General features: G+C 58.5%; 1 protein-coding gene across 1 annotated transcript; it reads left to right on the top strand.

Moving 5' to 3' along the window:
* The first annotated feature begins 274 nt into the window (after positions 1–274).
* FOXO6 (forkhead box O6) lies at positions 275–15484 on the top strand. Its single transcript, XM_031595080.2, has 2 exons — positions 275–746; positions 11959–15484. The coding sequence occupies exons 1-2, from the start codon at positions 309–311 to the stop codon at positions 13345–13347; spliced, it is 1827 nt and encodes a 608-aa protein (XP_031450940.1). The 5' UTR covers positions 275–308; the 3' UTR covers positions 13348–15484.
* The last annotated feature ends 12191 nt before the right edge of the window (positions 15485–27675 follow it).

Genomic DNA, 27675 nt, shown 5'->3' with positions numbered 1-27675 from the left:
CGCCGGGCCGCCCCCCCCGGGCTGAGCCCCCCATGGCCGCCCCCGCCGCCCGCCCGTCGCCCGCCGTGCCGGGGCTCCGCGCCCGCTGAGCGCCCTCCGCGCACCATGCGGCAGCCCCCGGCCCTCCGCCGCCCGTAGCCCCGTCCGCGGAGCCTTCGCGTTCCTCTCCCTCTTTTTTTTTTTTTTTTTTTTTTCTTTAAAAAAAAAGCAAAAAAAAAAAAAAGAGAAAAAAAACCAAGAAAAAAACATAATAATAATAATAATAATTATTATTATTTTGTAACTGCGGGGGGTGCGGGGGGGGGACCATGGAAGAGAAGCTCCAGGCGCATCAGGTGGAGATCGACCCGGATTTCGAGCCGCAGAGCCGGCCCCGCTCGTGCACCTGGCCGCTCCCGCACCCCGACTTCGCGGAGGACGACGATGGGGGTTCGGCGGGAGCCCCCCCGGCTTTGGCTCCCGGCCCCGCGGACGGCCCCGAGCACGGAGGGGGGATCCCGGGGGAGCGCAGAGCCCCCGCCGCCGCCGCGCCGCCGCCCCCCGGAGCCGACGTGGGGCAGCTCCGAAAGGCCAAAACCTCCCGACGGAACGCGTGGGGGAACCTCTCGTACGCCGACCTCATCACCAAAGCCATCGAGAGCGCCCCGGAGAAGCGGCTCACGCTCTCGCAGATCTACGACTGGATGGTGCGCTACGTCCCTTACTTTAAGGATAAAGGAGACAGCAACAGCTCCGCCGGATGGAAGGTAACCGAACCGCCGGGCCGGGCCCTCCCCGCGGCCGCGCGCGTCGTGGGGGAGCGGCGGGGCCGGAGCGTGGCACGGGGGTGCGCCCCGCGGGGACGGCGGCGCCGCTGGAAGGGACCGTGCCCGGCGGTCCACGCTGCCCACCCCCCTCTCCCCCGTCCTTCCGAGGGCACGGAGACCGCGGGGACCCCCCCGGTGTCCCCCTCGCCGCGTCCAGATGGTGCCGGGAGCGAGGAGCTGCTTTCTGCTCAGCCCTGCCGCCTCCGCTGGGATCGGTGCGTGGCGGGCTCGGGGGCTACGGCACCTCCGCAACCACCGCGGCCGGCATCGGTCACCCGGCTCGGCCACGGGGGTGGCTCTTTTGGGTGCAAACGGAGCCCTTTAGGGGCGGGGAAGCTGCGCTGTGTGCCACCTGCAGCGCGGAGCCGGTGGCACAGGTGGAGCTGTGCTCATAGCAGCCGTGTCCCCCTCCTACCATGGCCATGTCTCCATCCCATGGCCGTGTCCGCCTCCCACGGTGCCGGGAGCTGCGGGACCCCCATGCCGGGACACCCGCACGGCCTCGGGTTGCGGGGTATTCCCACGTCTCCCGCCCGCTGGGGCGGCACGGGGACACGCACCCGGTGCGCACCGAGGACGTGCAGCGGTGCTGGGGGTGTCCGGGTGCGCACCGGGGCGGTCAGTGCGGTGTGAACCGCCGGGTGTCCCCGGGTGTCCCCGCAGGTGGCGGAGTTGCGGGGCCGTGCGCTGCGTGGTGGGCAGTGCTGCCGAGCGGGGATCGGCGCAGCCCTCCCCGTCCGTCGTGGCGGTGTCCCCGCGGGGCCGAGCTCTGCCCTCCCTGGGTGTGTTGGGGACGCGGTGACACGCGGGTGTGCGCTGTGGGTGTGCGCCTCCCGCACGCGTTGGCTCCGACGCGTGGCCTCGGGGCGAGGACGGGCAGAGCCGACGGTGCCACCCGCGTCCCCAGGCTGTCCCCGCAGCCACCGGCCCCGCACCGTCCCATCTCGTGGACCCCCCCTTCTCCCCCGTCCTGCTGTCCCCGCGCTGCCAGCGATGCTGTTCCCCCCTCCGCCCCGGTGTGGCGGTCCCCGCGTGGCTTCTCCCCGCGTCCCTCCCGTCCTCTGCCCGGCGCTGCGCGGTCCCTTCGGCGGTGCTGAACCGCTCGGAGCGGATTAAAGAGCCTCGTCCTTCCTTCCCAGCCTCCCCCCCCCCTCCCCCGCCGTCCCGGCCGGGAGCAGCGGTGCGGATTTCCAGCGCTTCATTACCGAGCGCGGCGCCGTCCGAGGGGGTCCCGGCTAATGGGCCCCGCGCTAATTAGCTCGGCTGCCTCCTCGAGCCGGGCTACGCGCGGTGGGGGTCGGAGAGGCGGCCCGAGGGCTCCGCCTCCCCATGGAGTATCGGGGTGGGATCCGAACGGGATGTCCCGTCCGTTGCTGCACCCGGGCCCCCCAGGAGTGCCCACATCTCCTCTTGGGTGCTGGGTTCCTCCAAGGTTCTGCTTGGGGGAAACTGAGGCACAGTGCTGAACCGGCAGCAACACTCGGTGGGGCGGGGGTGCTCCAATGGGGCAGGGATGCACCTATGGGGCAGGGATGTCCCTATGGGGAAGGGATGCTGTGATGGGATAGGAACGTTTCTATGGAGTAGAGGTGTTTTCTGTGGGGCAGGGATGCTCCAATAGGGCAGAGATGCTCTGATGGGATAGGGATGCTGTGATGGGGTAGGGATGCACCAATAGGGCAGGGATGTTTCTGTGGGGCAGGGATGCTCTGATAGGGCAGGAATACGTCTATGGACAGGGATGCACTGATGGGATAGGGACATTTCTGTTGGTCAGGGATATTCCTATGGGGCAGGGATGCTCCGATGAGGCAGAGTTACTCTGATGGGGCAAGGATGCTCCCATGAAACAGGGATGTTTCTATGATACACAGATGCTGTGATGGGGCAGGGGCATTCCTATGGGACAAGGATGCTGTGGTGGGGTGGGGATGTTCCTATGGGATAGGGATGCCCCTATGGTGTAGGGATGCTGTGGTGAGGTGGGAATGTTCCTATGGGGCAGGGATGCTCTGATAGGATAGGGATGTTCCTATGGGGTAGGGATGTACCTGTGGGATAGGGATGCTGTGGTGGAGCAGGGGTATTCCAATGGGGCAGAGATACTCTGATGGGGCTGGGATGCTCGGATGGGGTAGAGCTGCTCTGATGGGGCAGGGATGCTCGGATGGGGTAGAGCTGCTCCTATGGGGTAGGGATGTTCCTATGGGGCAGAGGTGCTCCTATGGGGCAGGGATGCTCCGGCCCCACACAGTCCCCCTGTGCCGCACTGTGAGCACACAGCCAGAGCTGCTGCACCCTATGCAGGGCAGCAGGCGCCCGTGACTGACAGTTCTGCTTAATTAGGGAGTTGTTATTTTATCAATTCCGAAGCGCTTGAAGTTTTCTGCTCCAGCTCACGCTCTGCACTTGTTAATGGGAAACCAACACCCTGCGTCAGCGCCGCGCCTGCGGTTGGAAAGCTCAGCTTTGACATCCGAAATCCACCCGGCAGCTGCTGGGCTGTGCTTTGCTGTCCCACCCCACCTATGGGGCTGCAGTGCTGTGCTGGGGGTCTCATCCTTGCCCCCCTCCTTTCACCCTCCCCAGGTGACAGGGCCGTGTGTCACACTGTGTGCTGCTCTGTTCTGGGCTCTGCACTGCAGAGCGGCCGCTGTGTGTGTGTGCATGGAGCAGCTCTGCTTGCACATGCTGCTTTGCACACCCCTGCACGTGCATGCACAGAGCAGCGTGGCTTGCAAACCCTCCTTTGCACTCCTGCACATGTGCATGCACGGAGCAGCTGACCTTGCACAAGCTGCTTTGCACACACGTGCATGTGTATGCATGGAGCAGCGTGGCTTGCACACCCACCTGCACATGTGCAAGCATGCAGCAGCTCGGCTTGCACACACCGCTCTGCACGCCTGCATGTGTGCATGTCTTCCTTTGCACGCTCTGCTTTGCACATCCAGCTGTGTATGCATGGAGGAGCTTGCCTTGCACACGCTGTGTGCACGGGGCTGTCCGCGTGCGCTCCCACGTGTGTGCACACCCATGCATTGCACGTGGGTACACGTGGTGTGAGTGAGGGGAGCATGGAGATGGAGCTGGGGGGGATGGGGGGCAGCTCTGTGTGCTGGGAGGGAGAGATGGGGGAAAGTGGAGGGTGGGAAGGGAAGGGAAGGGAAGGGAAGGGAAGGGAAGGGAAGGGAAGGGAAGGGAAGGGAAGGGAAGGGAAGGGAAGGGAAGGGAAGGGAAGGGAAGGGAAGGGAAGGGAAGGGAAGGGAAGGGAAGCCGTCCTCTACTTCCAAATGGCAAGCACCTGTGACCCAAAGCCTGCACCCTGCACCCCAATTCTGCCCCCCACACCATGCACCCTGAACCTAAACCCTGCACCATGCATCCCAAATTCTGCATCCCAAACTCTGCTCTTCGCACCTCAAATCCTGCTCCCCAAATTCTGAGCCCTCCCAGACCCTGCACACTGCACCCCCAAATCTGTACCCGATACTCCAAACCCTGAACTCAGTACCCCAAACTCTTCATCCCAAACTCCCCACCCTTTGCACCCCGCACCTTGCCTGCTTCATCCTGTGTTGTGCCCCACACATCCTGAACCCTATACCTCAAATGCTGCTGGAGTTATGGGGGATGACAGTTTGGGGCTGGGGGGTGTCTGCATGGGCATGGGAGATGTCAGTGTGGGGCTGGGTCTTGAGATGTGGAGTTGGGGGTATAGGGTTAGGATACTCTATACCCAAAATGAGGGACTGCACGATATGGGGCTGGGGGATGAGGAGATGCGATGTGCAGAGCTTGGGGACTCGGAGATATAGGGTTGGGAGACATCAGGATGGGGTCTGGGGCTTGGGGGGGTGTGGGGCTGGGGGCTGTCTGTATGGGGCTGTGATCTTGGGAATGGGTGAGGCTGAGGGAGGTGGATGTGGGGATGGGGGAGGTGAGTGCACCCTGATGCTGGGAGCTGCTGGGGGTTGGATGGGATGTAGCTGGTGTGTGACTTCAGGCTTGGAGCTGCTCAGCCCCATGGTCCCACAGCACTGCACCATCCCTACAGCCATGGGCTGAGTTGGGTGGCATGGGGAACCCCTGCCCAGGGAAGATGTGGGGCTGCTATGGGGTGGGCTGAGATGGGGTCGTTCCGGTGCATGTTCTGATTTTAATGCCATGGGGCTGTGGTGCAGGGGCTGTGTGGCTTTTGGGATGTGTGCTCCCCACTGTGGGATGGGGTTGTGGGCAGTGGGGGCACAGAGCTGCCTGCCCCATGGAGTTGGTCTGGTGTGCTTTGGGGCTGGTTTGTAGGATTTGGGGTCTGCCTGATGGATACTGGGGTCCGGACCATGGACTTTGGGGTCTGATCTGTAGACTTTGGGGCCAATGGGCTTCAGGGTCTGGCCCATGGACAGGCTTTGGATTTTGGCCCATGGGTTTTGGAGTCAGCCTGATGGATTTTGGGGTCTGGTCTGTGGGCTTTGGGATGTGGTTCATAGTCCTTGGAGTCTGGCTGATGGATTTTGGAGTCTGGCCAACGGATGGGCTTCGGTGTCTGTCTGATGGATTTTGGGGTCTGATCCATGAATTTTAGGGATTCCCCCATGGATTTGGGGGTTGTGGCTGATCCTTTTAAGGGCCTGGCCAATGTTCTTCTTTGGGGTTGGGCTCACGGATGAACTTCGAGCTCTGATCCATGGTCTTTGGGGTCTGGCCAGTGGCTGGACTTTGGGGTCCAGCTCCCAGTCCCTGTGCTGCGGAGCAGCGTTTGGGGCCGGAGGTGCACAGAGAGGCTGTGAACAAAGGCCCCATTGAGGCACAGCGCGGCGCCGGGAGCGGATCAGGAGCCCGGCCAGGAAAAACAGCTCCGGGAGTGGGAGCACAGCGTGTCCCTGGCTGCGGCCTCGGCCCTCGGTACATTCTGTAGCGGAGGAACCTGGCGCGGGACGCGCTGCGTCGCCGCCAGCTCCACGCGCCTGACCCAGCCCGTGGGTAACCGCTGCGCTATGGGGTCGGACCCCACGCCCACCCCGCGCTATGGGGCCGGGGGCTCCCGCCCGTGGGAGGGGGTAGGAAGGAGGAGGAGGGCCGGCAGCCAGCGGGTGGGCGCCGTGCCCAGCCGGCCGGGGATGCTTTGCAGGCGGCAGCAGCGTCTGATTCAATTACCGCGCGGTGTCACGCAGCAGCCGGGGGGCGGCGGGGGCCCCACGGGGACGCGGCGCGACTGAAGGGCTGCCAGGTGCCCCCGAGACGGGGTCACGCCGCGGGGATGGGATCTCTCCAGGTCCCTCCTGTTGCCTCGCCCGCGCCGACCGCCCCCTGCAGCAACTGGGGCTCCGTGGGGCTTCTGCCTCCTGCACCCACCCTCCATCCCACCGTTTTGCTCCACACCCTACTGATGTCCCCACCGTGCTGCCCCACGCCCTACGGCTCTCCCCATCCCCTCACCCCAACCGCATCCCGCAGTCCTCACCTCCTGCTCAGCCAGGAGCATCCCTGTGCTTTTATTCCCATTGGATGCCCCATTGCAGCCCCCCCGGGGCGGCCCCATGTTAGTATGGGGGGGGATGCTTTGCCTGTGGGGTTGCCATGCCCCTGAACAGGAAAGTTTGGGGTGCGTGGGGAAATCTTGGGATGTGTCTGATGCTCACATGCCCTGGGCTCAGCCCCGCTGTGGGGCACGCAGTGCTGGTGGGCTGGGGGCCCCTTGCCATCTCCCTGTACCTGCAGGATGTCACCAGCCCCATTGTGCCATCAGGGTCTGGCTGATGGATTTTGGGGTCTGGTCCATGAACTTTGGGGTCAGGTCTGTGGATTTCGGGGTCTGGCTGATGGACTTTGGAGTCAGGTCCATGGATGGGCTTTGGGATCTGGCTGGTGGATTTTGGGGTTTGATCCATGAACTCTGGGGTGAGATCCGTGGGCTTTGGGTTCTGACTGATGGACTTTTTGGGGTCTGGCCCATGGTTCAGTGTTGGGCTCAGGCAGATTGGATGATCATTGCTCCCATACCCTGGGCTCAGCCCCTCTGCAGGGGACGTGGTGCTAGGGGGCTTCAGGCTGGGGTCCCCCCCCCACTCCATGTACCTGCAGGATGTCACCAGCCCGCTGTTCCCTTGGCAACAGCAATGACATCCCAACACCTCACACACATCCCTCACCGTTGCCCGGGTAACCCGGCGTCTGTGGGGTGGGCAGGTATGGGGGTCCTGGTGCCCCCAGAGCGGGGTGTGGGGTGGGGGCTGAGCAGTGGGGCCAGGCATGGCCCACCTGTGTACCCATCACAGCTGTGCTCTGCTCCCATTCCCACATGGGTTGACCTGGCAGCTGGAGCAGCCGTGCCTGGGGGGGGGCATTGCAGTGTGTGTGTGTGCATGGGGGTGGGTGTGCACATAGTAGTGCATGGGTATGTGCATGAATGTGCATGTGCATGAGTGTGTACATGTAGTTGTGCATGGGTGTGCATGCATGGGTGTGTGTGTGTGTGTTCATGCATGGCTGTGTGCATGGGTGTGGGTGTGCATGCAGGAGTGTGCATGCATGTGTACATGCATGTGTGTATGCATGGGTGTGCAGGAGTTTGCACGGGAATGTGTGTGTGTATGGGTGTGTGCATGAGTGTGGGTGTGTGCATGGTTGTGGGTGAGTGCATGGGTGTACATCAGCGTGCATGTTTGTTCACATGGGTGTGCATGAGTGGATGTGTGCATAGGTGTGTGTTTGTGCATAGGTGTGTGTATGTGCATGGGTGTGTGTATGCAAGGGTGTGCATGTATGTGGGTGTGTGTGCATGCATGGCTGTGTGCCTGTGTGTGTGCATGGGTGTGCAAGGGTGTGGGGCTGCCTGCATGGCTGTGTGCATGGCTGTACACGTGGGCGTGCATGCAGGGGTATGTGCATGTGGCTGTGCATGGATGCTCATGTTTGTGCTCACCAATGTCCATGCACGGGTGCATGCATGGATGTGCATGGGTGTGCACTTGAGTGCATGCATGTGTGTGTGTGGGTGTGCACACGTGTGCATGGCTTCCAGGTGCACTCGGAGCTCATTGTCACTGCTACCCATGGATAATCTATGGGGCAGCAGTACCCAGTGCAGCAGTGCTGCTGTGGGTCCCTGCAGTAGCATCCTGGTGCCCACTCACATTGTGCCACATGGGTGCCTGTCCTGGGTGGTGCCACTCCTGGAGACCTCGTGGATCTCTGTGTATTTTTTGTAGGGGTTTTGTCGGTGTTTTGGGGGGATGTCAGTGCCACAGTGTGTGGGCACAGAGGGTGGAAGTGGGAGGGACATGGGTTGGGGTAGGGAGACGTTGGGGAGAAGGGGGGGACACTGGGGAGCAGGGAGGACACTGGGATTGGGGCAGGGAGGGACATTAGGTTGCAGCAGGAAGATATTGGGGAGCAGGGTTGGAGCAAGGAAGGTCATTGGGATTGGGGCAGGAAGGGATATCAGGTTGCAGCAGGGAAGGATGCTGGAGTTGGAGCAGGAGGATACTGGGGAGCAGGGGGCCATTGGGATTGGAGCAGGGGGGCATTGCATTTGAAGCAAGAAGAGTCATTGGTGTTGGAGCAAGGAAGATCACTGGGGGGGAGCACAGAGACACTGGGGATCAGGGAGGACTTCAAGGTTGGAGCAGGGAGGACATCAAGGTTGGAGCAAGGAAGGTCATTGGGGTTGGAGCAGGGGGATGCTTGGATTGGAGCAGAACATCGAAGTTGGAGCAGGGGGACACTGGGGAGCAGGGAAGGACGTTGGGATTGGGATAGAGGAACACAGGGGTTGGGGCAAGGGAATATTGGGATTGGGGGAGGGGGACACTCTAGTTGGAGCAGGAGGACACTGGGGATCAGGGAAGACATGAAGGTTGGAGCAGGGGGACGCTCAGATTGGAGCAGGAGGACATTGGGATTGGGGCAGGAGAATATTGGAGAGCAGGGGGACATTGGGGTTAGAGCAGAGGAACACTGAGAGGAAGCAGGGAGGACATTAGGGTTGGGGTAGGGGCATGTTGGGGAGCAGGGGAACACTGGGGTTGGGGTAGGGGGACATTAGTGTTGAAGTAAGGAAGGTCTATGGATTGGAGCAGGACATTGGGTTTGGAGCAGGGAAACACTGGAATTGAGGCAGGGAGGGACATCGGGTTGGAGCAGGGAAGGACATTGGGGTTGGAACGGATGGATATTGGGGAGCAGGGAGGACATAAGGGTTGGGGGGCATTGGGGTTGGAGCAAAGAGGGACATTGGGGTTGGAGCAAGGAAGGTCTCAGGGGGGAAACACGGATTGGAGCAGGGGGATGCTGGCGTTGCAGCAGGCAACGCATCACACTGGAATAGAGTTTGGGGGCTCTGCTTTGGGGCAGGAGGGCAGTGCATGGCTGGGACCCCCAGCTGGGGTTGTGTGGGGTTTGCAGGGTTGTGCACAGACTGGGGTCTGTGCAGTGGGAGGTGAGCGGGGAGCGGCTGCGGTGGTTGGGCTGCGGGAGGAACGCGGTGTGGAGAAAATTGAACCCAGGGGAAAAAACACTGTAATTTCATGCAAAAATTACACGGCAGCTCGGTGTGATTTACTGCAGCTATTTCGGTGGGCAGCTCTGGGGTGTAATTAGAGCATTACGGATAAGTAGCTGATGGCGGGGGGGGGTCTTCCCGAGGTGTCCCGGTGCCACAGAGGGGTCCGGGCCAAGGGGACACCCTGAGCCAGGGCACGAGCAGGGATGGGGTGACGTGTCTGGGGGTCCCATTGCTATGGGTGCTCTGGGGGACACGGCGGGGCTGCAGGGATGGGGACACGGTGGGACCCCGAGGTGAATGCTGTCCTTTTCGGAGGGGCCCCGGAGTGATGGCAGCTGCTAAAAATCAACCCGCTGCCATGGCAACGGCATCACTCCCATTGCAGAGCTTGGGTAGCAACCAGCTGTGTGGCAGCAGAGAGACCAGCGCCGGGAGAGGAATGCTCGGCCGCCTCCGCTCCGGTGGCACCTCCTGGGGATGGAGTGCATCCCCACCCCGTGCCAACCTCGTCCCTTTGGGTCTGGCTGTGCTGATGCCCCGTCCCCGGCCGACCTTTTCCCCACCCCATACGGTGATGACAGACAGCGGCAGCGTAAGACGGGGCAGGAGCTGCGGTGAGGGCCTTCAGGCCACCGCTGTGCTCCTTGCGTGTCACCACCTGCAGTGGGGCTCGGCGGACACAGCCCGTCATGCCGCTAATGGGCATTTGGTTCAATTAGCGGCGTGTCAGCCCCGCTCCGCTCAGCCGGAGCGCTGACCCGAATACGCTCGCCTTCATCGAGACCCCCGTGGGGCTGCCCGGGGGGAGGGAGCGGGGGACACGGCCGCGGTGCCCTTCCCGGGAGCATCCCTCCCAACCCCGCCTAGGGAGGTCACAGTGGGACTGCTCCTCCATGTCCCGATGGGGCGCTTATGGGGATTGCAGGGTGTGATAGGATGCGATAGGTGGGGCGTGGATGGAGCGGTGCTGTGGGTTTGTGCACAGGGCAATGGGGTGCAGCGCAGATGTGGCTATGGGGCATTGCAGGGTTTAAGGCTGAGCATGAGGCGATGCGGCGTGGCCGTAGGGCTGTTGGTAAGCGGTGCTACGGGGCGGTGTCACCCCCCCATCAGTGCCCCATCGCCTGCCCCGTGTCCCCCCCCCCAGGCGTGGTGTCCCCGCGGATGCTCCAAGCGATCGCGGCAATTTTTGTGTAAGAGGAGTAAATCGGCACCAATTAACCCCGGAACCGCACTCGTGCGGCCGAGCACTCATCAGCGGCCGTGTTGGGGTCCCGCGGGGGGGCGGCCGGGCCGGGGGTTCCTCCGGGCCCCCCATATGCCCCCCACGGCCCCACCGCCGCTCCCCGACGGATGGCCCTCCCGGGGCTGCCAGATGCAGATCGCCCGGCAGTCGCTTCGCCGAACAATGGGGTCCGGCTAATCCTCTCACAGTGGGACTAATTGCTAATCAGACCGATTTCACACCGCCCGCTCCCCTGACAATGCGGCTCGGCGGAGGGGGCGGCGGGGAGAGGGGGCTCCGTGGGGGCTTTGGGGGGTGGAGGGTCCCTCCCTCCGCTGTGGGGGGGCAGGGCGAGGGGTGGGTGCTGAGATTTGGGTGTCAGACGGGAGGCAGAGAGGGGGATGGGGGCAATCGACCCCTGGGTATCCTCTACCTTGAGTGTCCCCAGCCCCTCGTCGTCCCTAGCTCTGGGAGTCCCCAGCCCCTGGATGTGTCACATCGCTATGGTCCTTAACAGGGTGCCCCCATCCCCTGGGTGTTCCCAGCCTCAGAGTGTCTCCAAACCCTGGGTGTGTCACATCCCAACAGTCCTTTTCAAGGTGTCCCCAACCCCCGGGTTCTCCTGACCCCTGGGTGTCGCCACCTTCAGGGTGTCCCCAACCCCTGGGTGTCCCCCAAGTCCCCATGTGCCCCTGTGTGTGGGGACAAAGTCGCATCAAGCTGCTGCTGGCTCTGCAATCATGACGATGCTGCGTGCTCCACTCCAGTCCCCTGCAGCTTGCACTGCAGCACAGTGGCACAGTGCAAGGCTTAGGCTGTCAGGTGTCCCCAAGGAGGGCTTTGGGGACAGGGAGACCTCTCCACGTTGGAGGCAGCATCGTGTCCCATCCCATCCCCTCTGCCTGCCCGCTCCCCAGCTGTACGCAGGGCCGTGCAGGAAGGGGTTAATGGCCAGCCCATACCTGCAGTTGCATTTTAAAGATGTGAAATTAAAGCCCGTAATTTATTCTCCCCACACACGAAGGAGCAATTAGTTCTAAACACGGCTTAATCAGTCAGCGCGAGATTGATTTCTGTAGACTTGGATTTGGTGGCTGCTGGCGAGGAGCCAGCCTGGGAGCAATCTCCAAATAAATGAAGTGCAGAGAAGTAAGCCATTACATAATATGATAGATGAGGCTGGAGCTCACTCGCCTCTTCATTAGTATTCCGCTGTACGCCGGCGATGGCACCAAACTTTCTCCCCAGCACCTTGGTTCCTTTCCCTTCCGCATCCCTCCGCATCCCTCCTGGGGATGCAGGGAGCTGCAGTGACATCCCACGAGCTGCAAGGCCTGAGACATTCTCTTCCCTCGCTTGGCTTCCTCCCCTCCATGGGCGCAGTCCCACCCTGACGTCCCCTCTGCTTGTTCTCCCTGCAGAACTCCATCCGGCACAACCTCTCCTTGCACACCCGCTTCATCCGCGTGCAGAACGAGGGCACGGGGAAGAGCTCCTGGTGGATGCTGAACCCTGAGGGTGGCAAGACGGGCAAGACGCCGCGCCGGCGGGCGGTCTCCATGGACAACAACAGCAAGTTCCTGCGCATCAAAGGCAAGGCCAGCAAGAAGAAGCAGCTGCAGGTGACGCCGGAGCGTGGGGACGACAGCCCGAGCTCACAGCAGACCAAGTGGTCTGAGAGCCCCGCGTCCCACGCCAGCGATGAGTACGACGCTTGGGCGGACTTCAGGACCAGGGCCAGCTCCTCGGCCAGCACGTTGAGCGGGCGCCTCTCGCCCATCATGGCCAACCGTGAGCCCGACGAGCTGGAGGAGGACGATGGCACGCCGTCCTCCCCGCTGATGTACCCCAGCCCCTCCAGCACCGTATCCCCCTCCCTGAGCGCCCGCTGCTCCGTCGAGCTGCCTCGACTCACTGACCTGACCGGTACAATCAGCCTGGGGGAGAGCCTGGGGGAGAGCCTGCTGGAAGACCTGCAGGATGGCTACAGCATGAGCCCCTCGCAGCCGCTGCCCCTGCGTCAACGCAGCTCCAGCTTTTCCTTCAATTCCAAATGCTCCAGCATGGGGCCGGCCGCCAACACGTACTGCGGGACCATCTACAGCCAGCCGGCGCTGGGGCTGATGCGGCGCCTGCCCATGCAGACCATCCAGGAGAACAAGCAGGCCACCTTCTCGCCTGCCGCCTCCTACCGGAACGCCTCCTCGCTGCAGGATCTGCTCTCCTCCATCTCCTATGCGCACAAAGAGAGCATGGTGCCAGGGGACCTGCCCCCTCCACCGCCCGGCCCTGCGGTGCCATCCCGCGGCCACAGACAGAGCCCACTGCTGTGCGGGGAGCAGGGCATGGCCTACCCAGCCCACCCGGCCCCGCTGCTGAAGGGCAGTGCTCTGTACCACCCGCCGCCCGCCGGCCACCACCCCGCGCTCAATGCCAGTGCCTTAGCCAACCCTGTCAGCCTTATGAGCCTGCCCGGTGACACGTGCGGTGCAACGGCCATGCCGCACCACGGGCACCTGCACCCTTATGCCGCCAACCAAGGGGCGCACATGAGCCTGCTGGATTCGCCCTACGCGGGGGCTGTCCACCCCCCGGTGTTGGGCCAGGACAGGTTTCCAGCAGACCTGGACCTGGACATGTTCAATGGGAGCCTGGAGTGCGACGTGGAGTCCATCATCCTGAATGACTTCATGGACAGCGATGAGATGGACTTCAACTTCGACTCAGCACTCCCACCGCAGAACGCGCTCAATGTGCCCACGCTGCCTGGCGGCCCGCAGCCCACGAACCAGAGCTGGGTGCCTGGGTGACCCCCGCCTGGCACCCACCTCCGGGATGTCGCCAGGGGAACGCTGAGACAAACTTCTTTTTTTTTCCTTTCTCTTCTGCCTTTATTTGTTAAGATGGGCTAGAGCCATCGGGTCAAACTTGTGATGAAACACAAACCTTAGGGTCACGGATGGAGATGGGGCGGGCACCGGGGGTAGGCAGGAAGGGCAGCAGGAAGGGAACCCTTCTCCAGAGGGTCTGAGTACTAGTTTCAGCTTGGCCTGTCCTTGTGCTGGTGGCCCTTGGCCTGGGTGGAGGAGCAGGGACAGCTGGTGATGTGGGGACCTGCTCTGTGTGCACTGCTTTCTGGAATGGGGAACACTTTGCTTGGAGACACCGTAGGAAGTGAGTCCTCCAAGCAGCAGTGTCAGTAGAAGGGAGCCTGCCCCAGGCTGGGGGCTTCATCACCTACAAGACCCTTATGGGGACCTGAGCTCTGAGCATGCGCCCAGGCCCTTCTGCTCGGTGCAGGGGCCAAGCAGGAAGGGCTGGTGACGGAGGGAAGGTGCAACAGCACGTGTGCACTGTGCATGCCAGCAGTCATGCTGCAGTGCTGTGATCATGCTGCAGTGCCACGGTCATATTGCAGTACCGTGGTCACACTGCAGTGCCATGGGCATGTTGCAGTGCTATGGTCACACTGCAGTGCCATGGTCACACTGCAATGCCGTGGTCACACTGATGGCCATGTTGCAGTGCCACAACCACACTGCAGTGTCACAGTCATGCTGCAATGTCATGATCACATTCAGTGTCATGTTTCTGTTGCAGTGCCATGGTCACTCTGCAGTGCCATGGGCAGGCAGGCTGGCAGCTCTGTGTACGGTGCCGGCGCTGCCTGCCTGGCGTGGGCTGTGCCATGGTGTCAGTGCTGGAGCTGGGTGCCCCATGCATGAGCCAGGGGCAGTCCCAGGGTTGGGGAGGGGGGGTGTATTTATTTGATTTCATGCACTCTTTTGCCATTGAGTTCTTGCATTGGAAGGGTCGAGCTTGGGAGGGGAGGAGGAGGCCACGGCAGTGCTTGTGCAGCACAGAGCTGCGCCCACCACCTGTTCCAGCTGGGCTGGGTGCTGGGACCAACAGCAGGAGCTGGGGGCTGCAGTGGGGGTTGCTCTGGGCATCCATGGGATGCAGCAGGCCTCCTTCTGCTGAGCCAGCACGTTGTCTCAGCTCAGCTCTTCCCTGCTGGCTCCAGCATCGCCTCCTCACCGTGCTGCTGGTCCCGCTTGGTGGTCCCATTGGGGCCCATGGGTGGGCACCCTCTATGCCTCCCCTGGCTCTGGGTTTGGCAGAGCAGTGCCACCATTCACCTCCGGCCCGGGCACGTGGCGGGCGTAGTCTCTAAAGACATTCTTACAGGTTAATTAATTATGTTTACATTATTTGATCATGTACAGAATTTAATATATTCTATTATATATAATCTTTCTCGAATGCTTTTTTAAAAAAAGGATTATTCTTTGGGTCAGGATCATCCGTTTTGTACCACCACCTCTTGTTTCAGGCGTGTTTCAGTCATTGGAAACCGATTGCGATCGCAGTGCAATCCCCACCCCCCCCCTCCCCAGCTCTGCACGTGGAGAGGTGGGGAGGGCACTGGAGAAAGGGGGGGGGTCCTGCCCTGTGTGCCCCCCAAGTGGCGGTTCTGTAGGCACAGCCAGCAGCTCACCAGCACCCGGCACACAGACGGGGATGCCCTATGTGCAGGGACCCTCTGAAGCCCCCGAAGGATGAGAAAAGCCCCCGGCCCCGCTCGCACCCCCCGGGGGGGGGGGGGTTGGGGTCCCGTTGCGAAGCTGTCTTTGTGGTTCGTGACCGTGGGGTTGTCGTGTGTGCGGTGGAGTCGTGTTGGTTAAGCGTCGTGTGTACAGTGGTCGTGCGGTGCGAGGGATGGAGCGCAGCGGGGGCTGAGCCCCCCCCCCAAAAACAGCCCGGGAGAGTCAGGCAGGAGCTGGGGGGCTCTGGGTGAGATGGGGAATGGGGAAGGCTGGAGCTGGGCGTGTGGCACAGGGTGATACCCATAGGGTGCTCCCGTCACCCCGTGCACACACTGCTGGGTTTCCATCTCTGCAAACAGTTCCCAGAACGCTGCCCACCCAACCCCAACCTCCCCCCTGACCCCCACCCCTGCCCCCCGCCCAACAGCCTGCAGCTCTGCACCCACCGAGCCAGGGGACGCTGAGGGGTCCCACCAGCTTTGTTCATCCAGTGGCTTCGGTCCATCCTTTCCCTCATATTTATAACTGTACAGACTGGGGGGGAGGGTCTCTGACAGGCGTCATCTCTCACCACGCATCTATCGTATGGCAATGGTAACTTTCTTGGTTGTGCTATTAGAGTTTGTGTATGTGGCAATGTAAAGAACTGTGTATAGTGCATTGTACAGCATATTTTCATGAATAAAATTGTTTTAAATATGACAAGGTCAGGCTGCTGGCTTTGGTACTTCCACGTGTTTGGGCTGGGGATGCTCACGCCTTGCTCCCACTGGGTGTAGAGGTTCCTTGGGTGCAGTGCTGGCCTGGAAACTCCCTTTTGTGCAGCCACCTGTGCTGGAAGTTCTCCGTTCTCTTTCTGGGGAAGCTTTCTCTTTGTGGGTGCCCCATCCTTGGAGGTGCACGAGGCCATGGATGGCACAGCCCAACCCAGTGGGGGCATCCAGCCTGCAGCAGTGGGGTTGAGACTGGGTGGGCTTCCAACCCAACCGTTCTGCGATTCTATGATTTTGGTGGGTGATGGGCTCAAGGGCACTCATGGTGTCAGCTGGGGGGACAACAGAGCCAGCTGCCTCTCACCACTTTCCAGGTCTTGCTGCTGGAGAAGGGTCAGCTCAGCGTTATGTAGGGCCAAGGGGCAGAACTAGGGCTGGAGAGGTTGGAGTTAGTCTAAAAGTGACACCAGGAAGAGTCTGGGGGCTTCCACAGTGCCTGGGTAATGCTCACTAAGAGCAGCACCTTCCCTCCAGGAGCTGTGGGACTGTGCTGTGCTCCGTGTCCTCAGTGAACCCCACCACCTCGCTGGGGAAACTTGTCATCTTAGCAAAAAAAAATAAAAAAATAAAAAAAAAGAACAACCGGAAGAAAGACATCAAGTTGGTTTGACAGGATCTATTTTCCATAAATCCCTGTTGATTGGCATTAATTATATCACCCTTTCTGATTCTTTATTCATTGCATTCCATATCAGCCTTCCCATTATTTTGCTTGGGATCAATGTCAGGCTGACAGACTTGTAATTACCCGCGTCGTCCTGTTTCCCCTTTTAAAATATGAGGCCAACCTCCACTTTTCTCCCAGGGCTCTGGAAATCCCCACGTTCTCAATGCCTTACCAAAACGCAGCACTGGAGCCAAGGCTCCTGGGTGGGTTTCCTTCTTGGAAATCTGGTTTCCCACCCAACCCTAGCCTGGTCCAGGGACATCCTTACCCTCAGCATCAGCTCCCTTCCCATGAAACAGATGGGATGGTCAGGTTGGATATTAGGAACAATTTCTTCTCTGGAAGAGTGGTGATGCATTGGCACGTACTGCACAGGGAGTGGTGGGGTCACCAATCCTGGAGGAGTTCCAGAGCCTTGGGGATGTGACACTGAGATGCTGTTAGTGGGCATGGTGGGGACATGGGGATCTCAGAGCTCTCTTCCAGCCCTGATGACTGTGAGTGGGCATGATGATAGTGGGTTGATGGTTCAACTCGATGATTTTGGAGGTCTCTTCCAACCCTAATGAGCCTATGGTTCTGTGAATGGGCACAGTGGGAATGGGACAACAGTAGGGTATGATGGTCTCAGAGCTCTTTTCCAACCTCCACGACTCCATTGTTCCATGATCCCTCGTGCCTGCCCCGCTCCCACCCCACACCAGCTCCCTGTGTTGGTCACCAGATCCGCATCTGCCTGCTCTGCTCGAGCTCTGGACAGTGAGAACCACCATGGAGCTCAATGTGATGAGGGTGGCAGTGGGATGGATTGACATCTGAGCAGGATTTGAGCTCAGTGAGGACAGGGATGGAGAGCAAGGCTGAAGGTGCAGAGCTGACCTGCCAGTTGGCTTGGGCAGCTCACACAGGGCTTCAGTGGGAAGGGGCAGGGAAACAGAGAGGGGGCAGCGGTGCCCATGGGACAGGGGATGGAGCTGAGCCCTTCTCTGAGCACACGGAGGAGGATGAGGACAGGAGGCTGCAGGCACATGGGGAGGAAAGCCTCCAGGAGCATGTGTCTGTCATAAGATATTCCCTTGCAGAAATCTTGGAAACCTTAGAAAGAGTTTTTGCTCAATGTTATTAATTAAGGCAAAAGAATCCCCATATGGAAAGAGAAACAGTCAAGTTATATTTTTGCTAAATACGCGGCACCATATGGTAACATACAGAAAATTGGCCACATAGGCAGCCCAGAATATATGTTACCATATGTTCATATGTACTTTATAATTTCTTTGTTTTTGAAAGAGGGCATTGTCTTATGGGGCAAAAATGAGCAGCCCACCCCAGGGAGAAGGAGAAACATCACAAGCTGCTTCTGCTGAACGCAGCCCAAGGAAGCAGCCCCGCCACCTGGCCTGGGGGCTGCATGCTGCTTTCCCACCCTGCACCATCCCATGCTGCACCCTGGGCATGGAAGGACGCACGCCGTCCCAAACCCACCAGCATGGTGGGCACCCAGACCTGCACAGGGCTTGTGGATCTGTACCCGTATTGAGCCTCTTGCTGGGGGTTACTCTGCTGTTATGTGCCAGCTGCGCTGCCCTGCATGGAAGGGACTCTACTGCAAACACATCTGCAGCCTAGTGATGCATCCCATGGGGGGTGCGGGATGGCTGATGGGGTGACATGTACCCCCATCCCCTTCAGAATACTGGGCTGCCCCCACTCTCACCCTGCTACCCTGCTTTGTGCAGGAACCCATGCAGGAAGCCCACTGCCCAGGAGCACCGAGGGCTGCACACTCAGCTCTCAGTGCTGCATCTCAGGAGGTGGCTGAGATACGGCACCACATCACCCCAAACTGTGGCCGCATCCTTCACACCCGCCCCAAAACCACCCCAAAACCAGCTGGGTGGCCCCCGTGGGAGATACCTGTGTACCCCCACGGTGGGGCCAAGCAAGCTGTAGGGCTGTGCTACCCCCCAGACACCCCCCAGAGGCTGCAACCCCCCCGGCTGTGCAGCTGTGAGCCCTTTGTGCTGGGTGGCTGCCGCCCGCCGCGCGCCGGACTGCACACACGCAAAGGCAGGGCTCGCTTCCAGCCCCACTTCTGAGCCCCCCCAATTCCCCCCCCCCCGGCTCCTCGGAGCTTCATTAAAAGGAAACACAAACCAGAAGCAGAAGGAAGCACTTTCAAGTTGCTGGCAGCTTTGCCTGTCTGTGAGTTATGAGGTCTTGCTTTATTCATGGGGCAGGAAAAAATGCTTATCTCCTAAGAGTCCATTATGCTTCATTTGGAGCCCGGGTGCGATCGGTGCTTTGGCAGAAAAATCCCCCCTGCCCCACTCACCCTCCTGAAACTTTATCTCCCTATTTCATTCCCGGGAGCTGCGCTCGCCCCGCTTTATCGGCGGTGATGGAGTGGAGTGCTGACTTCTCTGCTGTCCTAGCAAAAATGAGGATGGAGACATTCTGCTCCAGGTTCCTGCTATTTTCAGAGACCTTGGCTGCATGATTTATTCATAAAAAAGCCATTATTTATGCCAAAGAAAGAAGACAGAATGGGTTAGCTTTTTAAGTGCTTATAATGCATTATATGGTACCTTAGCCTGCCAGACATCATTTATAATTGTAGAATCCCTTAACCTCCTTTTTCTCTTTTTCCTACCCTTCACATCAGTGCGGAGGGTGATAGCAAACTCGGTAATTAGCAGAAGTTGACAGATGTGGCAAGGAGAGGTAAGGTGAAATAGCAGCGCAGGAGATGTCTCTCCAGCACCTGAGCCAGGAAAAGCCCTCCCTCTTCCCAGCCCTCATCTGCAGCACTGGGGATGCACTGGGAAAGAGGATTGCACTGCGGTGCTGGAGGGGAGCGTGGTGTGAGCAGTGTGGGGGTGGGTGCAGGGAGGTCTGAAGACCATCAGGTCTGGGATGCAGCGGCTGTGAGACAGTGGAGTTCAGAATCTCATGTGGAAGAAGCAAGGCAATAATCGTAGAGCCACGGAATCATTAAGGTTGGGAAAGACATCTGAGATCCACAGAGGAGTCCAACCTACCACCAGTATTGCCCTCCATGACATCCCACAGTGCCATAGCTAGATGTTTCTCAAACACCCCCACCATGGCCTACAACAAGTAGGATGGTAACACTGGGCTTCAGGGGAGCCAGCTTTCACCTCTTCAAGGACCAACTTAGAGGTGTCCCATGGGCTGCAGTGTTGGAAGGAAAGGGGGCCCAGTAGCACTAGTTGACATTTTGGCATCACTTCTTCCAAGCTCAAGATTGGCACATCCCTAAGAGTAAGAAATCAGGCAAAAGTGGCAGGAGACCCGCATGGGTGAGCAAGGTAAGCTCCAAGGGAAGAGGAAAGTCTATGAACCTTTGCTCAGGGACGTGATCTAGCAGAGGGTTGTTACAGTTAGGGTAGCGTGGTTAAGTTGTGGTTGGACTTGATGACCTTTAAGGTCTTTTCCAACCTGAGCAATTCTGTGATTCTATGAAATGTGGGAAAAGGGTCTGGGCACTTTGGAGGAATATAGGGATACTGAGGGGCTTGGAGGGATGTGATGAGAAAGACTAAGGCCCACCTGGAATTAAATCCGTGTCAATAAAGGCTTCTTTAAGCATGTCAGCAGCAAAAGGAGGACTAAGGATAATGTGGACCGGATGCTGAATGTGCTCTGATGACTGGGGATGGTGAGGAGGATGGATGCCTTCTTCAGTCTCTACTGCTCAGACAGCTCCAGGGAAATCCCAGGCCCTGGAGGAGAATCCATGAGCAGTACTTCGGGGTCCTTGTGGGGTGATGGCCCCAGGCCAGGGGTCCATGTGCCATGTGCCCAATGCCATGTGCTCCCACCTGGTGTGAGGTGCTCATGCTCCGTCTGCCAGCTGGAAAACAATGAGCGAGGAGGGGGTGAGAGGTGGCCTCCCCTCCAGCTTTGCCTCTAAGGTTTCAAGGAGGAGAAAATCCCCGTGAAAAGGCAGCGCTTTTTCCCAGCTCCTCGAGTTCAAAAGCAGAGGCAGAATCTCAGCTCCGATTTTGCTTTTTTTAAGCCCAAGATAAATAAGAAGAAAAAAAAAAAAAAAAAAAAGTAAGAGGTGGGAAATAATGTAATGTAATCATCAAGGAGAGGAGAAACCAAAGGCTCGACTCTCTCACATGCGCAAATATAAACACACACACACACAGAACACATTTTAAAACCAATTAAAATCCCTTTGCAGAGAAAAGCTCTTTCACCCACTCTCCGGGATATGGGCTATCTGCTTCCTTGGCGCGCTGTATATGAATAATTAAAAGCTAAACATATGTTAAAAAATGCAAACAGTACATGATCCTGGAAACTTCCCCTCCTTATTATTATTTCCACGAGGAAGCTGTTAAATGGTTATAAAACTGGTGAGATACGCCAACCTTGGCACCTCACGCCGTTCCCTGCTTTGTCAAGGAAAGAGTTAAAGCCATTTGGCAGGGACTAACCCATTAGGCCTAATAATTATGAAATTATAGAGGTACTCAGGTGACTGTTAATTTCACACATACTGTTCAGCTCTGTGGCTAATGAGAGCCTGAAGAACTCAAGTGCCTCATCTTTCTTGTTGAATGGTGACCTGCAATTAATGAGCTTCTGCAAGAAAAGGCAGCATTTTGCACTTGGGGCTAATAAGATGGCTTTTGTGCAGCAGCATTGTGATACCGGGAGCTTTCGAATGAAGATTAAGAACTTTTCCCCTTATTTATTTATGAGCTCCACGCAGTCCAAGGGACCACACATGCAGAGAGGCGGCCCCGGTTATGTGAGTGCCCTGCGCTGGGTGATGGCATGGGGTGGAGATGGGGCAGCTCCGGGCCAAATCCTGCAGTGGGGAGGAGAGGAGCACGTGGGGTTCCACTCACGGCCGTGTGTGCACTGAGCCTGAGGGTTGCTGGAAGCACCGACAGCGTTGTGCAGTGCTTTGGGAGCTGCATCCTCCCACTGAGGGCTGCCCTCTGCTTGGCACCTCTGTGGGGCCAGCATCGTTAAGGCTTTGTGGAGAAGCTGCTCATCACTCTGCAGGATATGCAGACTTCTCGTTATAACCTACTGCAAAAAGCTGCTGCTGCATTTGTCCTGGATTCTTGGGGGCTGTGAGCAGGGCACACGTCCCCGTGTGTCTCCCTACAGTGACTGCCTTGCTGCTATTTCTAGTCTAACCTGGAGGTGCTTGAGATGGAGTGATGGAGTGAAGTCCTCTGCTCCTGGAAGGTTTGTTTCCTTCAGACCCACAGGGTGACTTTGACAAAGCCCCAGTTTTGTCTGTGTCCTCATTTTGGGCTGGGTGAGATGCCAGGAGCATCCCTGCTCCAGAATCACCCCACAGCCAGTGGTGACTGTGACAAAGCACGAGAAAGGCTGCATGGGGAGGTTGGGGACATCCCCTGGGCACCACACAGACATGCTCTCTGAATGACTGCATGGCCCACGTGGCTTCCTCCTGCCTCTGTGACATAGAATCTTAGAATCATTAAGTTGGAAAAGACCTCCAAGTTCCCAAATCCCACCCCAGTGCACCCCACCATGCCCACTGCCCACGTCCCTCAGAGCCACAGCCCCATGTTCTGGAACACCTCTAGGGATGGTGAGCCCACCACCCCATGGGCAGTGTGTGCCAGTGCATCGCTACTCTTTGGGGGAAGGGATTTTTCCTAATGTCCAACCATTCACTCCCCTAAGAACACTGCCCTTAGGGGTGACTGGCCATGTAACCACAGCTACATCACTTGGCCTGAGGGCATCATATCAAGATCACCCTATGGGTATGAAGGAAGCATTCCTCCCTTCCAGGAGCAGAGGATTTCACCACCCTCTGCCTTCCCACTGCCTCCCCATCCGCACACTGCATCCTCCAGCATCACCCACTCTGGGTTCATCACAGAAGGTCATAGAATCATTGAGGTTGGAAAAGGCCTCCAAGGCCATCATATCCAACAGTTGACCCCACACCACCATTCCCACTAAACCACTCCTGCAGCCACACAGAAGGGAACAAACCTCTCCCTGGCTGATGGAGAAGGAGCCAACAGAGCTCCCCTGTGCCTGCTGCTCCCTTGTACAAGCATATGAGGTGGTGCAACACACCGTGCTCCCAACAAGTCTGGGCTGGTTGTTAGTCACCTTCCTGTCATCTGCTCTCAATGGCTTGTGTGATTAATTGGTCCTGTGCTTTTTGGGGAATCAGCATTACAGTGGTGATAGGGAAGTCCCTGAACTGGTTCTTCCCTGGCCCCAAGGGCTCCTCATCATAGTCTCAGGGTGACCCTATCCCTATCACAGCCCCAGGGTGTCCCTGTCCCAATTGCAGCCTCAGAATGACCTTATCCCACGTTGGAGCCTCAGAGTGTTGGGGAGGATATGAATGCTCCCATTGTGCCTTCTTCTGCCCATCTCCTGGATCCTGGTGCATCTCAGAAGATGGAGAGCAGGTTTCTGCTGTACCACCACTGAGAAAAGCTCTCATCTCTCCTTGGAGAGCCCAAGACCTTTGTTGGGTCTGTGGCACCGCTACAACCACAGCACAGAGCAGAGCATCTCCATGCACTGAGCTGGCAATGAACCAGCAAACGTGCCCCTTGCCAATGAGGGTGATGCAGTGATCAATGGATCAGGAAGGAGCATAGTGGGAACTGTTTTTCCCCTCTGCAAAGGAGCTGGGGCACCAGTGGCTCTGCCAGCTTGCAGTGAGCTCTTTGCTCTCTCCCTGCCTCAGTTTCCCCAGCTGAATAATGTGGGCAATGAGCTGCTTAGAGGCAATGAGGGGTTGCATCATCCCCATAGCAGGCAGAGCTGTGAGGACAAATGAGGTCAGTGTGGTCCCCTAATGCAGCTGGGAAAACTGAGGCACGGAGTGGCAGCTGAAACACACATGTGCAGGGGTGGGAGGGCTGCGTGCACGCATCTCCAGCACCGTGCATGTAGGTGAGCCCCTTGGCATGGCACTGCTGACACTCAGTGCACCAGGAACACCATGGGCAGCCCACCTGGCCACCATCTGCTGTGCCAGAAGGATGCGGGTTCCCCTGGATCCTGTGTCACCTCCACCAGCCCTGCGGGGACATTTTGGGTCCTCCTGGGCATCTCGGATTGCGCCAGGTGTCTGTGCTGAGTGGTTGTGCCCCTCATCCCAACCCCCACTGACAGCTGTGTAACTGCTCTGCATTCACACCCCCAGCTCTGCCCAGGTGAGCCCAGCGCTCACATCTCTGTCCCCAGGCACTTTGTTACAACGTGAGGACATCTGTGATCCAGAGCCCCTCCAACGCTGGTCCTTGGGTGCTGGTGCTGTGCATCCCTGTTACGGCCCCTTTGCTTTGCAGTGCACAGAGGGGAGGACCAGCAGCAAGGTGTGTGAGTGCTCAGGTCCCTGTGGGGAGGCACTGATATTGGGAGTGCAGGCTGTGGGCTGTCCTTTCTCTTTCTCTGGGCTCAGAGCCACCCCACATCCCAGTGCTCACCCCGCGGTGCTTCCTTCTTCAGCACAGTGCTGCAAAGAGCTGCAGGGGCTGACGTGGTGCTCATCCCCTAGGCTGTGCTTGTGGGCTCTGCACGCTGCTGGGAACAGAGTGACATGCCAGCACCTCGCCAGCCCCGCTGCATGGCACCAGAGACCCCAGCTGATGGAGGCCGTCTGGTGCAAACCACACGTCCGTGTTGTTTAGGGAAGCTGAACGTGGCTCTGAGAGCCTCAGCAGTGACATTTCTGGCCACGGAAGCAGGAAGACACCTGCAGGCTGCCTGGAGGCGGGGGACGATGCTTCCTGGCAATCCTCCACCCTCACAACCTATGGTGTTGACAAGCCCCACTGAGCGCTGGGTGCGAGCCAGCGCCTGGCTGCCAACCATCTCCCTCCTCCTTGGCTCCAGCAGCACAAATTGCCAGTGAGAAATGGTGAGTGTGTGCACGTTGTATGTCCCTGTCCTCTGGGGGACACCCCGTCACCTTGTCACCACGGTGCAGCCACGGCTTGCTGCTCTGCACAGTGCCTTGTGCCAAGGCTGTGCCCGTCGTGCTGTGGTGCCAACAGGATGCCAGCTTTTGGCTGCCACCCCCGGGAATCCTTGGCTGCTACCCCAGGAGGAGCCCCTGGGGCTGAGCTGGAAGGTGAAGCTGAGCTTAACAGCCCCACCAGGGACATACAGACCTGTGGAGAGAAGACTTCACCCCAGGAGAGGGTTGGCAGCCAGCACAGAGCCACAGCTGGGGAAGGTAACTTCTCCTAAACAACATTAGGTTTATTGGGCACGGGGGACTACAGAGATGTTGGCAGTGGGAACAGCAGCGTGGCAAAGCCCTGGTGCAATCCTGCATGCCCAACCCACTCCAGACAGCTCTCACTTGGTTCATATCACCCCCACACAGTGCAGCCATCCCAGCTGGTGACAACCATCGTGCCCTTGAAAGCCACATTCTGTGCACAGCATGCAGCTTGTGTGGTGACAGCCATGGGGGCATGGAGCTGGTGGAGCAGGTCCAGAGAAGGCCATGAGGATGCTCATAGGGGAGCACCTCTACTGTGGTGAAGGCCTGGCACAGGCTGTCCAGAGAGCTGTAGGTGTTCCATCCTTGGAGGTGCCCTAACCCTAACCCCAACCTCATCCCTAACCTAACCCTAACACCAACCTCATTCCTAACCCTGACCCCATCTTCACTCTCAACCCAAACTCCAACCCCAACCCAAACCTTAACCCTAATCCTCACCCCAGCACTAACCCTATCCCTAACCTGGGCAGCCCGACCTGGTGGGAGGCACCATCCCCCTCCCCACTGCTCTCTCCAGTAAGACCTCTCTGCTTGGCCCACGGCACACTGGGGACACTGGGCTCTCAGGAACGTGGGCTGGCTGCGCTCCAGCCTCATCAGCATGCCAAGTCCTCTCTGTGTTCCAGATCCTGCCCTTCACATCCAACCACTCCCCATTAATTTCCCCTTTGCCACACACGTTGCCGGGGCCGGGCTATTCCCAGGGCGCGGGGCTGGGGGTGCCCAGGAGCCCCGACCCGCGGTCCTGGGCTGGGAATGGGAATAGGGGGAGCGGCGCTTGGCTTTGTCCTGCGGCAGACACATGGAGCACATTAGCAGCCTTTCAGGGGAAGTTTGATCGATGGGGAAGGCTTTCTAACTGACTATCAAAGCACGCATGGTATGTGAGAAGCAGACACCAATTAGTGATGTCTTTTTAAAGGCTGCCTTGTTAAGAGGGGAATAAGGGGAAAGAATGAAATTGGCCAGAAAACATGGAGCTATTTAACCTTAATTAGAAGAAAGGTGTGGGCTTTGTGAAAAGGCCATTTCTGAAAGGGGTTTTTCTCCCTGGGTATAAAGAGATCCTGCCTACTTGTTAGAGACTTGTTAGAGTTTATAAGACCGGGCAGGAGGCTAACTTGTAGAAATGCCTTTTATGCCACTTGAATGTGCGGCTTATTATAGTCTGCCATCCTGCCAGGGTGGCTGGTGGAGAGGAGAGGAGAGAGCAGCACTGCCAACTGGCTATAAATTTCATGAACATCATAAATGTAAGTGCTTTCTGGAGAGCTGTACAGATTGCACATAAAAGTCCCCCTTCTGTCCCTGTAAACTAAAAAGAGGGCTTTTTTGGCAAATTAAAAATTGTAGAGTGTATTCCATGCTGAGCTCGGAAGCAGCCAGGCTACAAATCCACACCACAAAGCCGCAGCCGTGCAGGGAGGTCCCCGCACACACAGAGGGCTCTGATCCTGCTCCACTGCAGCAGTGGGACAGCAGCCCAGCAATGGGGTCCCCAACCCAGCACTGGGCACAGAGGTGGCCTTTCCACGTGGGCTGCATTGCCGGTGCTGTGCCAGGAACACCCCCAGCCCTCATGGGGCTGCTGTGGGCGTCAGGGCTCGGTGTGCGGATGGGTTGGCGCCTGCTGTCTGCTCAGCTGAGTGAGCTCTGCTTCTCCCCCTGCATATCAGATTTTTTTTTTTTTTTTTGGGTTTAATAAGGGCCATAAATATCATCTAACGACTGCGCAGAGTGAGCATTCAGGGCACACGCGCATGCAGCGATGCTCTCCAGCAGCCACCTGTGCCCTGGGGCACATAGGGCAGGAATTTCTCCCAGCCCTGTGGATGGCTGAGCCCAGGCTGGGCTGGTGGGTGGGAGGAGGGGCACAGCACCTCGTTACTCTTGTCCCTTGCTGGAACATCTCACCGGGCAGCTGTAGCCTTTGCTTTCCATGGGCTGCCTTCACTTTGCACCAACTCTGGAATTGCGTGGGTGCAGTTTTCACCTGCAGGAGACTTAAGTGTGTGCAGCTCCTGGAGGCTTTGCAGTTCATTGCAGAGCTGTGTGTGATGGCACCGCTATCACTCCTTTCCAGAGGCATCACTTCTGCCATTGCATCTCCTCCAGGGTGTCTCTGCAGCACATGGCAGCTGTGGTGCCAAGCCCTGGTGGCTCCTTTCCCTTTGCACAGAGCGCACGTGCCTGAGGTCCCAGGAGCAGCAGGGAATTGTGGCTTCAGTCAAATAGAAATCAGTGCTCAGCACAGCTGCCTGCTGTAACGTGACAACATGACAGTGTGAAGGGAGCACCCTCGTGCTCAGATTCCAGGGAGGAGCATTCTGCTTGGGCCTGAGCACTGATTCCTGTGCAGCCACCCGGTCTGCTTGTAGCATCACAGCACACATTGCAGCAGAGCAGCACGTTCCCACCAACCCTCAGCACTGCAGGGTCAGGCAGCTCCAGTCTGTGCCTGGCACCCTAGGGCAGGACTGGTGTTTCCACTGTCGTCTCTGTTTGCAGGGAGAGGTTGTTTCTTCTGGGAAAGGGACCTGTGCTAGTGCATGTTTCTGGGCGCACAAATTCCATTGTCCACTTGGCTAAGGGCATTGCTTTGCCCTGTGACAAATAGCTCTTGGGCACAGCGTGGATGTGGGGATGTGCCTTGGGCATAGAGACATGGCATGGGCATGGAGAGATGGTATGGACATGGAGAGATGATATGGGGATGGAGAGATGACACGGACTTAGAGACTTGGCATGGAAACATGGCTTGGGCATAGAGACATGGCATGGGCAATGGAGATGTGGTATGGATAAGGAGATGGCATGGTCATAGAGACATGATATGAACATGGAGATGTGTCACGTGCACAGTG

The sequence above is a fragment of the Phasianus colchicus genome, chromosome 24 (genome assembly GCF_987193195.1).
Source record: "Phasianus colchicus chromosome 24, bPhaCol1.hap1.1, whole genome shotgun sequence".
Lineage (NCBI taxonomy): Eukaryota > Metazoa > Chordata > Aves > Galliformes > Phasianidae > Phasianus > Phasianus colchicus.
Note: the sequence above shows the minus strand (reverse complement) of the source record. Positions and strands in the feature narration are given on the sequence as shown.

Excerpts from the sequence above, each read along its gene's own strand:
- FOXO6 (XM_031595080.2), top strand. The coding sequence starts at position 309 with ATGGAAGAGAAGCTCCAGGCGCATCAGGTGGAGATCGACCCGGATTTC. Across the intron at positions 747-11,958 it reads ACAGCTCCGCCGGATGGAAG|AACTCCATCCGGCACAACCT; the intron begins GTAACCGAACCG and ends TTCTCCCTGCAG.